The 16,567-nt window shown below is 33.9% G+C and overlaps 2 protein-coding genes across 2 annotated transcripts in view; one reads left to right on the plus strand and one right to left on the minus strand.

Moving 5' to 3' along the window:
- LOC113512960 (protein c-Fos) overlaps window positions 1–13,512 on the minus strand; it is a 58,300-nt gene extending 44,788 nt beyond the window's left edge. The window contains exon 1 of the mRNA XM_026896933.3: window positions 13,034–13,512. The gene's annotated coding sequence lies outside the window, so the exon portion shown is untranslated. The remainder of the gene's footprint in view (window positions 1–13,033) is intronic.
- A 2,084-nt stretch (window positions 13,513–15,596) lies between these two features.
- LOC128200651 (uncharacterized protein DKFZp434B061-like) lies at window positions 15,597–16,208 on the plus strand. Its single transcript, XM_052894745.1, has one exon. The coding sequence runs from the start codon at window positions 15,597–15,599 to the stop codon at window positions 16,206–16,208; it is 612 nt and encodes a 203-aa protein (XP_052750705.1).
- The last annotated feature ends 359 nt before the right edge of the window (window positions 16,209–16,567 follow it).

Here is a 16,567-nt window from a genome sequence, read left to right on the forward strand (position 1 = left end):
AAAAATAATTAACAACAGTAGTAATTAGGTTGGTAAATAGCGTGTCGTGCCGAATTAACGGATCAAACGCCCGTCCGGCTAATGAAATTGGACTTGTCTGTTATGACATTGCAAATGGAATAGTTTTTTTTTTATAATTTTACCATTTATTCCCTTAGGAATGAACGTCATATGCCGGCTATAAATTATAACTATTGTTGTTTATTAGGTCGAAAAAAAAATTGGTCCAAATAGATTTATTTATTTTATGTATGTGTGTACGGGTTGATATTGAAACTGCATTCTTTAAAGAGAGCGTTCGACTAGTGAAAATTGAAATTATCTGTTCTTAAGATACGCGAACAAAGCCGCATGCTATATCTAGTGTAAAATATTCAAGAAATAATATTTCGAAACACCATCATTCTTCTTACTATAATTGGCAATCGGTATTTAAAACAATTTACATAATAAGTATATATATATATTTATGTTGTCTAAAGAAGTAAACATGTTGTCCACGTGAACTCCCACTTTATATTATACCCTTTACAATTGTAAATGTTTAACTGAAGAAAATGAGTTGTAATTATCGTGCCATAAATGTATGATCATGTAGCTATATTTTGAACATCAACGGCAAAACATTGTAGCATCTATTATTAGTCATAGAATTGTATGCAAAATTAATCGTTAAATATATATGCAAAAAATATAAAATCATATGTATCTGTTTAATACGTGTATTATTAAACTCCTACTATCCTTAGTATAAAATGTTATGCTACTAATAGTTTGTTATGTTTCAATGTTTGTTACCATATGTCGTTTAAATGGATTTAAATAAAATTTAGTACACAGATAGACTGTAATATTTTAAATTAACTCATAAGACACTTTAACCTCAAAACGTAAACAGATTTTCTCGTTCATTTCTATCTATATTACTAAAATCGAGACGTACGACAAAAACGTATATATGTAAGCGAATCACTAAAGGCTGCACTTTCTTTTTTGTTGTGTTTGTAATTGTCAGAACAAGGTTTGTATAAAAAAAAAAGAAATGTTAAAAAATCCTACTGAAAAAGTATACACGCGCGAAGCCTTAAGAAGTTTTACATAATTATTTTAGTAACGTATAGTATAACGTACAGTAATGAGCAGTACGTCATAGTTTATTATTTTGCCACCAATACTCCTGGATCGATTTCAGGTACAGTCAACAATTAATTGATAGAGAATACCAAACAGCATTGAATTTGATAATTTCACAATTTATTATGAACAAACAGAAGAAATAAGTTATTAAATATCCTGAAATAACACGCAGTATCATAAGTAGCATGTACAAACCGCATATATATGTATTATAGCTAGTTACAATTAAAATTTAGTAAAAATGAATGACATTGTAAATCTGCTGTAACACTCCCTAAAAGCCTACTTTCAAGACTAAAGCGTGGTTTAAATGACCTTCATACGAATAAAGACTGAAAAGATAAATTAAATGTTGTATATCAAAATCATTCCACAGATGACACGTTATTTTTTTAGCATATCAATGCGTGATCAGCCACACCTGTATACCTAATAGTCATCACGTTTTAAAATATAGGTATACATCTTTTTAATTAACTTAATAATTATATTGTATTTATAAAATTATTTTATATTATATGTAAGCTTAAGAATTAAGATGTACACTAAGAGTCAATCATATTAATAAATTGTAAAAAGGTAGTACTTATAATATAAATTTTAGATTTATTTGATATGAATATCTTACAGATTATATTGATTAGTAAGTATAAAATTATTTTATATTTAGAAATTTGTAAATTTAAGTCAAAGTTGGAAGGAAAAATAAATAGTAAATTAAGTGTCAAGTTATTTAAATTGTATAAAAATTATATTTTGATCGACCGTGTAACCGGAATATGTTGATTGACCGGGATAAATAGCACCTGCTTTGTACAAAAGTCGATTGCTTGGGTACCTCAGTCCCATTCGTGTCTCAACCGTGAAGCAGTTGTGTTTGCATGGCTTTGTTTCGGTTTGAAGGATGGAATATGGCGTGAATTTACTGGGTACAGAGAAATAACACCTGAGTCCTTAGGAATGGCAACGCATGGGGGGTATCATGGGCGAAACAGTATACTCTGTTATGTCTATGGTACTGCTCATGTCTATAGGCGACGGTTATCACTTTCCATCAAGTGGACCGTCAGCTTGTTTGCCATTCTAAGTTGTATAAAAAAAAATAGTACGTGCATACCAAATTTCATGAAGATTGGTTGAAATATTAAGGCCCCTAAACGTAACGAAACTAATTTTCACATTAACAACATTTAAAATCATGTAGGTTAATAAAACACATATTAAAAAATAGAGATAAGAAATGGTGCTTTTAAGCCGACCCCATTTACATACTTATTTGTCTAATGCAAATATATTGCAGGTTCGAAGCCAACCAACAGGTATATACTACTTACATACTATATAAGACCTATAGTAGAAAAACACCGCCTTATCACTTAGGAGTGCTTGCTTACGATGTATTACAAGTCGTCCGGTCAATCGATACTGTTATCATAACCCGTTATTGGAGAACTTTACATACACAAGTTTTGAACAACGACCAGCTTCATAGCATGTGAGTCATTACCTATTATTAAAATCACGCAACATTATATGTTGTTCTGTATTCGTCTTAAGGCGTCTCATTTGCCTATAGCCGGAGGTGACTGCAAAAAGTCCAACAGCCATCAGAATTTTACACGTTTCTAACATCCGGCTCTCAAGTTCATGTCTACATTGGAAGCAACTTAACTTACCTAATTCTTTTAAATCATCTCATATAAAACAGAAACGTATATCTTTAGGTATGTATGCATAATATGTTTGTTTGTTTTTTTATAATTAAATTTTATTATATAAAAAAATTACAATGTAATGCAATTATAGATGTAAATAATATGCCTGTGTATACTTATTTCTTAGATGAAATTCTTCTAGTATACGTAGTCTAAGATCAGAAAGGAAAAATAAACATTAAAATTACATAATTATATTAAATATTATTTTATATGTAAGTAATAGTTTATATTTTCTACGTTAAACCACCATGTAATCTATAAATGCCAAAACCATTTTTTAGATGCTTGCTCACTTTTCTACCACTTGTTTTTGGTTTCCATCAGTTTAGAAGAATATTCATGTACACTATATTTATAAGTAGCCATAAATAATAGTTAAACTCTAAACAGACAAAAAATCACCTTGTTAGCGTGCTAGACAAATTTGTTGTGGCACCGCGGCTTGTTTGATGTGCGGACGGCGCGATAATTACAGAATTAACGATGTTGTACAGAGAGTTTTTATCACTTGCACTATCAATCGACCCACTTACATAGTGTATAAGTGCAACCCACAAGTTCCCGGCCTTGGCGTATGATGAAATTGCTTGTTCTTGATTTTAGCAAACTCAAAACTGGCCTGCAGGGTCACAATGCAATTAGTTGCTACATTAAACTTCAGGTTTATAGGAGGTCAAACACAATTATAGTTATTTTACTAGGCAAAATGCTTTTATGTGAATATTAATGTTTTAAATCACTAAATATTTAATTAAAATTTTGATAAAATTGTCAAAATATAAATAATGTTTAGTTTTCTTTTTTTTATACAACGTGAAAAAGAAATCATTAGTATCCTTTAATTTTTCTACCCGTACTGAGTTTACAGCTAGACACACCGTACATTATGGAGATTTATAATTTGTTTGCTGTTTTATTATCTATGATTTTTTATAAAAAATATTTAGATTCATTGGAAGAACACTTTAAAAAAAATGTTAATGTTTTCCTTTTTATCCTGTGTCTTAATAAATAAGTCTAAATAAAGATATGAAGTGAAGTAGTGAAAGTTTTTTAAAAGTTTCTCTATATTATAACTAACTAGCTAGTTATATCTGCGACTTTATTTGCATGCATTCTAGTATCATTCATTGTTTATTCTTGAATATTGTACGATTGAATCTTCTCGAGTCTGGAGTCCGTAGAATTTTGCGGTTGACACGCTGTCACAAGTAATGAGGTCACAGGTCACACTAGGAATGTAGACTCCTTATTGTACAATGTAAGTCTGCAATCCATCAACCTTGTGTGCTATTATACAAATCGTATAGAACCGTCCGTTCGTATTGGTATAGCGACACGGCGCTTATCTTTCATATTACTCAAGCTAATGGATACATAAACGGTTCATTCGGTAAAGATCTTTTTGACCTTTCTTACATAGAATAGACTATTCGCACATACTTATACTGTGTTATTATATTTAAATGTATTTTCATTTCAGCGGAATGACTTTGACGCAATCGCATCTAGGTTGATTCTAAAATATGTCAAAAATATATCGATCGTTTCTTGATAGACATTTAATATTATAAGAATATTCAGTAATAAGTTCAAGACACGCTATTTAAAATCAACTTCATAATAAAAAAAAAATAGCGACCATCTGGATGGAAGTTCCATTTCACCTACAATTCTAAAAATAATTCAGTCCCCTTAATTGCTTATTGATTTTAAAGTAATCTAGACTAGTTATGCTCGTGAAATCACTCGTGCTGTAATTTTTTTTTTATTTTTACCATATTCTTTGCATATTGTATAGTGCATGCACATTTTGTAGCAAATTTGTTTTTAAATCATACAATGTTAAGAAAGAAAAAGTGCGACATTGTCTATTTGATAAATAGATAATTTCGAAATTGGCAAAAATAATACCAACAAGTACCATATTAACAATGTAGTTAATATTGTTAATATTATAACTTTATATCAAAAATATTCCTTTCTAGATTTATTATTATTGAAGCAATTTTGCAGCGGTCATTTTGTTCATTCATGAGATACATACTTGACCGCAATTACAAGTCATTCAATTTTCTACAGTCATTCAATGTGTATTATATATCAATTCCATTCAATCCAATTCTTATATACCGTCTTATGTGTTCATTCTTTATATATTTTATACATTAATACTTGGTAATACTATTTTATTTAATTTCTAGTATTATTAGTATCTAAAATTTCGGTAAAATATATCTTTTGGTAGTCTATCTGTTTTACTTAACATATCATTCATCTCTACGCTAAAGTTTCGAGGTATCTGGTTCTCAGTAGTTATGGATATTTTATATAGATGGCGAAACAAGAATTATACACTAGGCAATATATTATTAACTTTTTAGTTGTCAACTTTTCTACGATATGTAACGAAGAGTATTCCTAATATCCGTATCAAGTATAAAGCATGAGAATATTAATTTTATTGACATACTAAACGTACTTATACTACTCGCGATAATATAGATAAGATTATGTGTAGTAAATACATGAACCTTGCATAATGATGATAGGAAAATTATATAAAAGAAAAAATAAAATAAAAGGCGCTGTTGATAAAATTCGTTAAACATATAAAAATTGAAGGGACATTTAAATATTATTGATTATCACAAATTGAAATTAACAAATTTATTACACTGGAACACATATGGCAAAACTGCAAGCTTTAATATAAAAATAGCCAGAGAGGAATAACTACCATACTATACAAAAACAAAATATCATACATGAGTAATTAGCTAATACAAGGGACCTGAAATAACATATATACAATATAATGCGTATTGCAATACAGACTTGCGGAGCTAATCCTCATGCGTGACGAAATACGCATGAACTGAAAACGCAAAGCTGCTACCATTATTAAACTCTTGATTGATTAGATTATTGTAAGCTTTAGCATCATGTTGTATAACGATTTTATTGATATTATTATGAATAATTGAATTATATTATTATTACACAGCACATCAATAATCCTGACGTGTGACGAAATACGCATGGACTTAAAATATCGGTCTCTTTTTATTATTCATACCCACATCGATTAGACTATTCTTAGTTTTATTCAAGCCTCAAGTTAGTTTATAGTGATATATTATGAATATAACTATAGAATATTTTATAATAAATTAAATTATATCGTTATTATACCATAACGTAAACTTTGTTATGGCGCATTTAATTCACAGCCCGAAACTACTTTATTGGTCGTATCTCTATCACTTAATCTTAATTAACTCCCCTAGATTATTTTTATCTCGGAAAATTTGCACTTGCAAATGGCCGCTCAGGCGTCTTTGCCTGACCCGTTTCTGGACAAATATTAGCTTTGAGACGCTTGCAAACAACATTATCCGAGAGTCAGTTTACTTCTCTCTATATGGTTAGATACATATACCTATATCAATGAATATGGCGTTTTTAATATATAGTCATTAATGTGCAGCGTGTAATGAAATGGATATAAGAAGCGAAAATTGAATAATATTTTTTGTAAAACTATAAATATTGATATTATATATATATATATATATATATATATATATATATATATATATATATATATATATATATATATATATATAATCATGAAATATATGTCCAAAATAGAAAATATTTTTAAACATTCCATACAAAACTATTTCTTATACAAAATTTATTTAGATTTATGAATATTATTTTATCATGGATATTTTAGCTGTCTATTAGTTAATATTAATTAAATTATGAAATATCCTTTTTTATTAATCAAGTGAAGATACTATCTTAATAACATTACTTTCAGATTCCGTGCCTTGATTACAATCTGTCAGCTAACTACCTACTAGTCACCAAGACAATTGAAGCTTGCTGTGACAACTTTAGCAACAACGGAAATCATATGGCGATCTTCCGAATCCAACATCAGATCTGTTGTTGGACACTAAAACACCAATATAACACAAGTATATGTGAATACAAAATAATATTTAAAAATTACTTACTCAATTTAATCCATATAATAACTATAAGTTATGTAAACCTTATAAAATCAATAATCATTAGATTATGTCGAATGTTAGTAATATACCTTATCATTGTACAGATTATACGTGTTAAGGAAAGCCTGATAAATGTACATCATGAGGGGGAAAGGGATTGTTAGTAATGGAGACTAAAAATCCCATTGCTAGCAATATACCCAACCAGGTCGAACTCCTCGTGGTTTCCCCTAGAAACTATCATGGTTAATTCCTGATGAAATGATTATGATGGACTAACTGGCCTGTTTTCATTCTCATCGATCACCCTTCACTGGTACACTGCTAGCGTATCCCGTTAGCGCAGGCGGGGTTACCAGTCCATTTTCACCCAATAAAAAAAATTTACATCATATGTAAAATTAAAAAAAATTACTAGTAATAGTAATTATTGTCAATCATATAAGTATATATGAGTCTGAAAGCTTGATACTTTGCTATTAAGTTGTAAAAGGAAATTTATATTTGTCTATAAAAGAATCTGAAACGGTCACTATGGCCACTTTGACGGGTGACAACTTTACTATCACATTGATGAAATTGAATGTCCATTTATTAATTAACTAATCTAATTAATCTTTAGTCTACCATCAAAAAATGTGATTTGATATTACATTAGTTATAAAATACGTCAATTATAAAATATTATAATAAATATGTCTTCTAAAAGTAATAATTCTAATTATTTAATTATCGAATATAACATAATAGTCAAGACCAGTCAATGGCAAAAAAAAAAAATAGCTTGAGGCAGTTCTTAAAGCAAAGAAGAATTTCAATAGCCGTTCGTTTTCGCATTGTAAGCGTCAAACGCAAATCAGTGCGTGGGCGCGATTATTGGTCCTTCGATACCCACTTCAAATGTTCAACAAGCACTCGAAAATTACCGAATATACAACAAACAGTCGGGTTTGTTAATGTTATGATGCATGTCGCAATGAGTTCCTTCCAAATGTAGACGTCCAATTGACCTTCTGTCAAGGACATTGAAGAAACAACGTTTGAAACACCAAACGCGTTAATTTATTATTTCTGTAAACGCATGACTTCCGCCCTTTGAGCTGTATGTAGGAAGTGATTAAGTGCTGGAGTTTTGATAAAAAATAACAAAAGTTTGAACATATTATTCTCACGTTCACACTAACACAGGTCTGTATCGAAAATGGTAGTGCGAAGGTAAAATAATCTGTGTACAGTTGCTCTAACGTTGTATTTTCACTGGCCATAAAATGAATCTCTAACACACGAAACACGTTTATATAAATGTGTGGGTACCTATACATTGGATATACTACAATTATGAGTATATTAAGTGAGGTATTGTTAAATGGAAGAATATTTCTTTCGTCTAATTTGTTTTATTCCTTTATTCTCTAATCGGCGACAGTTAAATGTTAAGGGTTTATTATCTATGGCAATTACACACTGGTATACGTAACGTTTATACATGTATTACGTGCGGGCGTACACAAACGTGGAAGTGTTTAAAACAAGCATATACTAATTAACATCCATTCAGTTGTGTGAAGGCCTTGTAGAGTCCTATACGTATCTGTATGTGTGTTTCTGAACGTACATGTGTGGACGATTTGTATATTACACAATTTTTAAAGTGAGCTTTATACATGTGTACTTAATTGTGCATTCATTATTACATTTTTTATTGTTATTTCCACTTTTTATATAATTAGTCATTAGAAAATTAGATTATTTATAGGTGACGACAAAAATTTAATAATAGTTATGGAATTAGAAAGAATTTTAATATGGTGCCGGAACGGGTAAATTAATTACAAATAAAGAGAAAAAACTAGCTTTGACCACAACACACTTTCACTATAAACTTCAAACAAGCTAAACTCAGAGTTGTCTGATGATAAAACTTCACCTGTTTATATTCGTAACTACCTAATGAGCCATGCGACATGTTCACGTTTATTCACTATCTACAAAATACAGCAGCTAGTACAAAGTAAAAAATTCCTAACGATCTATAGAGTATTACTTTTTTATATATTTATTTATGTAATAGTATTTATGCATTTTGTTCAGATTAAAAGAATGGGCAATTATTAGAAGCTAAAAGGCTGTTTTATCACAGAATGGTATTGTTATATATTTTAATTATTTTTAATTGCTGAATGATTGGAACAGGTAGATAACTGGTTAAATGAAATAAGCAGGATTCTTTCCTTCGAAAATTAAAAATAAGTTCGAAATTTCAAATAGAGCAGAGCGAGCCTTTCACTTGAAAACAAAAGAAATAATCAGGATGTCATAGGAAAACAATGCCAAACACATCAATGAAGAAAAAACATTAAATCAATGAAATAAAATACTCTCCTAAGCCGCCTTACTAGCGCGGCAATCCTCCATTTATGGGAACAAACCTTTCTTAAACTTTTCTTAAAATAGTGACAAATAATGAGTTAATTAATATTCAGAACCTCTTTCTTCACAATATAAGCAAAGATAATCTACCAACTTAAATTTGACTGTATACTTTCTTTTTATTTACCTTAAATTGCCAGCGTCATGCGTGTTTGAGTCTCTCCATATTATTATTGTTAAATGTAACCTCTATTAAGACCGAGGACATTTGGTGCATTGTTAAAACAATTATAATTTTGTGCTACGTCCGACGATCGTTTATAAAAAAGACATTCATTCGAGCGTAGGCGCAGATCCATTCATATACGTCCGATTCCGTGGTACGATACGGTAGTACAGATTCATTTAAATATTTTGTAACCACAAACATTTCTGTGTATAATAATAATATGATATAAATAGTTTTCTTAATGGCATTAATGTTTATATCACAATATAATGTTTTTTATCCTACAAGTTGAAAGAAAAACAACGTTTTTTTTAATCTTTAATGAGGTAACTACCTTTTACTCACGGCTTCGTCCACGCGTAAAGGGATAACAATATTGATTAATAGGAATAAAAAGCCTATGTCCTTCTGCATCCAATATTGTATGTGCATACCAAATTTCGAGGTAAAAATGGTTTCAAGAAATTTCTCTTGTAAGATTACACTTGTATGTAATTATTCGATATTTTCTCGTGGTGACAGAATAAGGATTTAATATATTACTTTTTATTTGCATCCCTATATTAACGTAAGATGCTACAATAAAATAATGTCAGTATAATAAAAAAAAAAAAGAATAAACACTTGAAAAAAAAAATGTATATAATAAAGCACTATACTTCTTTTATGGAGAAATCTGTGACCGTTAGTGGGTCGTTAATTGGTTGTGAAGATGTGTTTATAATCATCTTATATTAAAATTAAAAGAATAATTTAAATTTTCTTTAGTCTATGACTACTTTGATGATAAATGTCAAATTTTATATCATTAATATGCATATGCATTTTTAATAGCAAAGCGTCTATTAGCTGCATATTTTGAATGTTATAAATGCGAAAGTTTGTAACGATAGTTGTTTTTTTTTACTCTTTTACGCAAAAAAATACTGAACTGATTGGAATGAAATATGGTACAGGGGTAGATTATATCCTAACTTAGTACATATGGTTCTTAATGTACTGACTGATGCGGGCAAAACCGCGGGATTTAACTAGTAGTCTATATTATTAAGCTTCCATCTGTTTTGCAAGTTATTTTCCTTCGACTTTTTGGTACAGAAAAGTAGGTGGTGATAAATATGATATGTCTATTAAACAACCACACGCGCCCACACCCAAGTATAATAAAGTTATGCAGATTCCAAACTTAGGAAATATTTGTTTATGAGAACGGTACTTTCATTTCTTTTTTAGGAAAACACAAGCCATGAGGATTTAAGTCCACTTTTTGTTGAAAAACCACTCAAAAAGTATTTCAAACTAGTAACTAGTAGTAGTATGCAAACGCGTAAGTAGATAATTTTGTTTTAAAAAAAAAACTGAACAAGCAATCCTTTCTGCTACAAATGACAGTTAGATTTAATCAAAAAATGATAATTACTTAATATTTATCAAAATATTGAACAATCAGATAGTTACTGATTGCAAGGATTTTCAATGGTCAAAGTATAAAATATTAATCACGCATTTGAGTAGGTAACTAATTAATTTTTTTCTGCAATATATTCTTAATTTCTTTAGTATATTCAGAATAAACTTTAGTATATTCTAGAAAATTCAACATAGGTATCACTTGTTCGTCTCTCTTTGAGATTCCTGATGAATAACATTTCTGTAGCTTGTGGACATTTCCATTATTAAGTTAAAATTGGACGCTGAATATCTTTTTTTTCTGGAGAAGAGGCTTAACTTTTGTAAAAGTATTTAATTATGTTATATAGATACAAATTTCGTATATTTGATTTCAAAACGCTCGATTAAAAGTATGCTCTTCAGAAATTAATATGTTTAAAACCAACACACATTATGTAATAAGCACTTCGATCAGTGGAATTTGTCGATTTTGAGATAATTAGGATCTATAGTAAAGAAAACAATTGTAATAATTGTAGCAAATATTTCGTAAATTTTCCTCTCAATGTTAAACCTAAACTTTAGTTTAAAATTTGGTACAAGTATAATCCAAGGCCTTGAATTGCACGTGTCATATTGATGTAAACAGGCCATAGAAATTATTTACAAACCAAATGTTGAGTATAAAAACCGAACCTTTTTTATATTTGGGAATCGCGAGTTTATTGCTATAACAGGCAATAATTTTATTGCCTGTTATAGCAATAAACTCGCGAAGGTTATCCTAAATAAATATTTCTAGTTTAGTTTTGGAACGATTTAGATCTTGAGATTATCAACAACGAACCAGAATAGCTGTGACATTTCTCCTTTTGATGTTTGAGTACTAAGGTAATAGGTAGGTAAGACTCTTGTCTAAGTTCGTAATGGCTTACTTATCTTTACGTACTATAATGCACACATTATTGCTTCATGATAAAAATTACTGTAGTACTTGTTCAAGCGAGTAGCACAAAATTCTTTATGTAAATATTTCGTGTTCATTATTCAAACCTGGTTATGTCAATAGATTATTATTATTGATCATTTTCGCCAAACTGTTTTTATTGAAAATGCAGTCTAATGGAAATATAGGTGTGATTTTTAACTTCTTTTTTATTGCTCTACTACGTAAGACTTAGACTACGTTAGACTAATATATCTTCCATTTAAGTTTTGCAATCTACTTGTCAACCACTTTGAGGCGGCGACTAAATATTATAATATTATGGAAACATCGAGCTGGTGCAGATGGAAAATAGCTATAGGAACTCGTGAATTACGCATGATGAATCCGTCGTGTTTGAGCTCTTTTGATTTTTATCTCTGTGTGTGTGGCTCCTAGAGTCTGATGAAGTCTACAAGCTACAAAAGCTTGTTTTTGAATGTTTTTAAACAGATTTGTTTTATTATAATATTGAAAATACTTTAAGACACATTTTTTATCTTTCATTCATTATTCATTTTCAGACTAAAGACCAAATGTCAGTTAAGTAAATCTTTTTAAATATCCACAATGCATGCAGCTCTATTCCATACACGTTTGTACTCGTTGCTCTATATTAACTAAATAGGGTGACGAGTGCATTGAAAATTGTCGATAGCATTTATTAATTCATTGATAAACCTAATTAGAATTAATCAAAACCTAGAGGTATTATAATATATTTATACCAACCAATAATACCTAGTTCTCTAAAACTAGGTTTTGTTTTGTATAAATCGAATTAATATTTTTTATTATAAACATTCCATCTTAAATTTGTCATTATTAGTTCGGTCGTTACTGACAGGGGTCTATAATACTCGTATATAATTTACTTGTATTTTATTTACGTATGTAGGTAAATTTTATGTTAAGTAAAGTTTAATGGGTTAGGTACATTATTAAAGAATAAAATGTAGACAGATCAAGATTCTTATAAGCTTTTATTATGAAAGTTTGTAAAGATTAAAAATAGAAAAGGGTACTTTTAATTTCAGAATTTGGTTATTGGTAACTTGTTATTTGATTATGAAAGTTATGAATATTATGAAAAACAGGCATTTAGCAACAAAGTGCGAAGGAAAAAGATGTAACCACAGTTAGCACAAGCTGGAAGCCAAGGATTCACAGATTTTACCTTAGCACATTACAGGCACGAAGAATAATATTTCCGAAAAGTCCTTGTTCGCGCTTTTGGCGAAACTGTCCTCGAGTCCGAAGGCCCGCAAGACAAACAGCCTGCACAGTTTCACAGAGATCAAAATGAGCACCGTAAGCCGGACTGCGTCCGCAACACCCGGCACATCCACCGCACGCCGGCCGATCAAAACATAGCTCTCACAAACCTTTTCGACACACAGACTCGATTTACAGAATTTATTCATCGCATCCGCCGAAAACACCTATAATTTTTATGAGCCGCGCCAAAAGTACGCTAGAACGGCAGGGCCCCCGAATGTTTTCGTTATCCGGCACAAATTAGCACCAATAAACTGGAAGGAAATCACCATGGGACGTTAATGCAGCACGGCAGCCGCCGGAAAACTCGATTTCGCACGACAAACACGTGAATGCGACGCTCGCCGGCCACAGAACCGCGCGGTAAACAGTGCGCGCGCCTCGACAACACACGCACACTTTTGCATATTAGCGTATTGTACACACACACGTTGGTATAGGCGCGCGCATACCCCTTGCTACAGAAATAGAATATCACGTTATAATACACCAATTGGACGCTCGCTACATCACGTCATACATTGTTCTGATTGGATAAGGATCCATTGATAGCATACCTACCACAAGGCGTTCAATTCGCGATTAACTGAAAGTTTTTGATAAAATTTAACTGATATGCGACTGTGACGGACTGAATTAGTGATATGTCGTATACATAATCAAACGATATGAATTTTAGCATCGCCTGCGAGATAAAACAATTTGTATTAAGTAAATAATGTGACTTTCATCCAAAATATTCACTCCAGCTACGTAATAAAGTTGGCGCGAAATCTAATCAAAGAGATCGTTATCGTTCAGCTACAGAGTATCACTTTAGGCTTTGATTACGGTGGGAATGATATTTACGAGCTCTATCGCGAGGATTATTACAAGAATTATATAACTTAGATTAAATTATAAAATTAAACTGTGAAAAGTATTCAAGGAAAACAAAATAATTGATAAATATACTTACGTAATATTTGTAATTGCTGTACCTACATACCTAATTAAAAAAAATACTTAAAATTTATTTCAAAGATTCTAAATAACCTAAAAAAATGTAACCTTCCTACATAGGTACTAATGTCTTTTTCTAATCGACCAAAACAAGTTGTACGTTGATACGTGCTTCATCAACTTTGCTTGTTTAATTAAAAAAGGGGCCTTCTGAATGGTAAGTAGGTATAGTATACAGATAACATAATCAGTCATTGTGCTTAATATATGATAAAAAAAAAAGCTTAGAATATTGATTTATAATAAAAAATTCTGTTTACATTTAGCCAAGTGAGAAGATGGTAGTAGGTACCTAGCTAGACACACGCACACACGCACAGACACATACATACACGAATTTGATGGTACAGAAGTTTGACACACTACCGCACTTTCTGTTGATTGCGGGTTCAATTTTCGCAACATTAATTTGTATTCATGAATATGTCTATTTGTATTGGTCTGTGTGTTTTCTGTGTACATTATAATATAAATGTATTTAAAAAAATATTTTTTTATAATACAGGGACAAACGAGCATACGGCTTACCTGATGGTAAGTGACAATCGCCGCCCATGATCACGAGTTGGGGATCACATGATGGGGAGTTTTGCACGTAGTTGCCATGCTTGACAGACGGGTTGGTAACCGCAATTAGATATTGGAGATGTTTTTAAGGAGAACGCTGCTGCATTTTCCTCGACCATAAAATTCTCTTAGTCAATTTTTATGACACTTACGGAAAAGGAAGGGGTTAATTATTCTATGCCGCGACTATACTGCAATAAATAAGGGATAGTTGTTAATTCTTTTAGAATTGGTCACGTTGGCCTAACAGTAGTGCCATTCTGTTAAAACAAACTTGAATTTCACTAGTGCATCCGCGAGTGATTTACATTTGGTATTCTGTGAACAAGTAAGATCGATCACAGCGCCATTTCCTTAAGGTGACGGCGTAGTGAACTGGGGTAGTGTGTTACTTAGCCTGTTGAAAAATAAATAATCTCTCATCTTCTTTATCTTGATTTACATGTGCAACGCGGAGTGAAGCAGTGTAAAGTGAGAAGTGAGCGATCAACTAGACGGGCGTCGGCGTCCCCAACAGCGTGAGCGAGTGCGGTGCGCGACAGAGAGAGCAGTGTGCGAGCGAGAGCGACGACGCGTGCGATTGGTGTCTCGCCAGTCGCGCCCCCGCTCCGCTCGCCACCCGGCCTCGCCGCGCGCCGCGCGCCCACGCACCGCGTCTCCACCCTGCGGGTTCGCCCGGCGACCCCCAGCCGCAGCCGGGAGCCGCGAGTCAAGGGCGGTGATTTCTTGCGAAATCATCCGTCCCTCGACAAGCCACCACCTTTCCCCCGTAAGTATCCTGATTTTTCTTCCCCCTCGTCGCCTCACGACGCCCTCCGTCCCGTCTAGCCTTCCTTTTCCCCCCCCTAAACCATTCACCCCCGTCCATCTCCGCAGTCCAAGACGCAATAACAATGCCCCAACGGGGCCGCCACCGCGGCGCCCCCGATAGACCCATCATCAAGAGGGATCTGTTAGATCCCTCCAAGTCGGAAATTCTACCCGCGTCCGCCTTGGGGCTCGGTCCCCGCTCCGGCGGGCCAACCGCCGGGGGGTCGGCCGGGAGATCGGGCATTCCGCGGCGTGTGCCTGAGTGCACACCGCCGCGCGATACTCCCCGGTCCCCGTCCCCCTCCCCGGCGCCCGACTCGCCGAGCACGGACCGACCCCCCACGGCCGCCACCAAACGCGCTGCCCCTTCCTCTTCCTCTTATACGTCGTCGGAGTCATCAGTGGCTCACGACGACAAAAGAGCCTGCGTCGAGGACTCATCCCCCGCCTCTCTTCCCAGCCTCGCACCCAGTCCCGTTCCCGTCTCCGTCCCCGTCGCCGTGGGCACAGAGGAGCCAGAAATTGTACCCACCCCCCGTTTCCGCGTGCTGGTGGGCGGCTCCCGTCCTGCCACGGTGGGGCCGGCGCCGGGAACCATAATTGACACGTCCCTGGATACCCACTCCACCTCTTCCCAATCCCAGCCGGAGCGTGCCGCGTCGCGGGGCCGACCCCCGCGGCCGACACGTATCTAGGCTACTCTATTTGCCCACCCCCCCCTATCTTCGAGGACCGGACCGAGTTCCACATGGACGACACGTCCTATGTGGGAATCCGCTCCGGTACCCCAGCCCCCATCCCCCAACCCCCCCTACACCCACCTCTTCCGCAGAGACCGGAGCAGCGTCGCACGTACGCCGGCGCGGCGGCGCGACCGGCGCCGACTACGGCGCCCTCCGGCGCCGCGCCGCGCGTGGGGGCGGCGCCCGCACCGGTCGACGAAGAGTCCCAAACGGGTAAGTCATACCCACCCATAGTGGCCGAGTGTCTGCCCAATTGGCAGAACCATTTCTGTCAATTGGAACAGATACTGGGCCACATCCCAAACGCACGT

This window comes from Galleria mellonella, unplaced genomic scaffold (genome assembly GCF_026898425.1).
Source record: "Galleria mellonella isolate WM207_F2 unplaced genomic scaffold, CSIRO_AGI_GalMel_v1 utg23, whole genome shotgun sequence".
Taxonomy (NCBI): Eukaryota; Metazoa; Arthropoda; class Insecta; order Lepidoptera; family Pyralidae; genus Galleria; species Galleria mellonella.

Bases quoted from the DNA above. Each gene is read 5' to 3' on its own strand.
- LOC128200651 (XM_052894745.1), top strand. From the start codon at position 15,597: ATGCCCCAACGGGGCCGCCACCGCGGCGCCCCCGATAGACCCATCATC.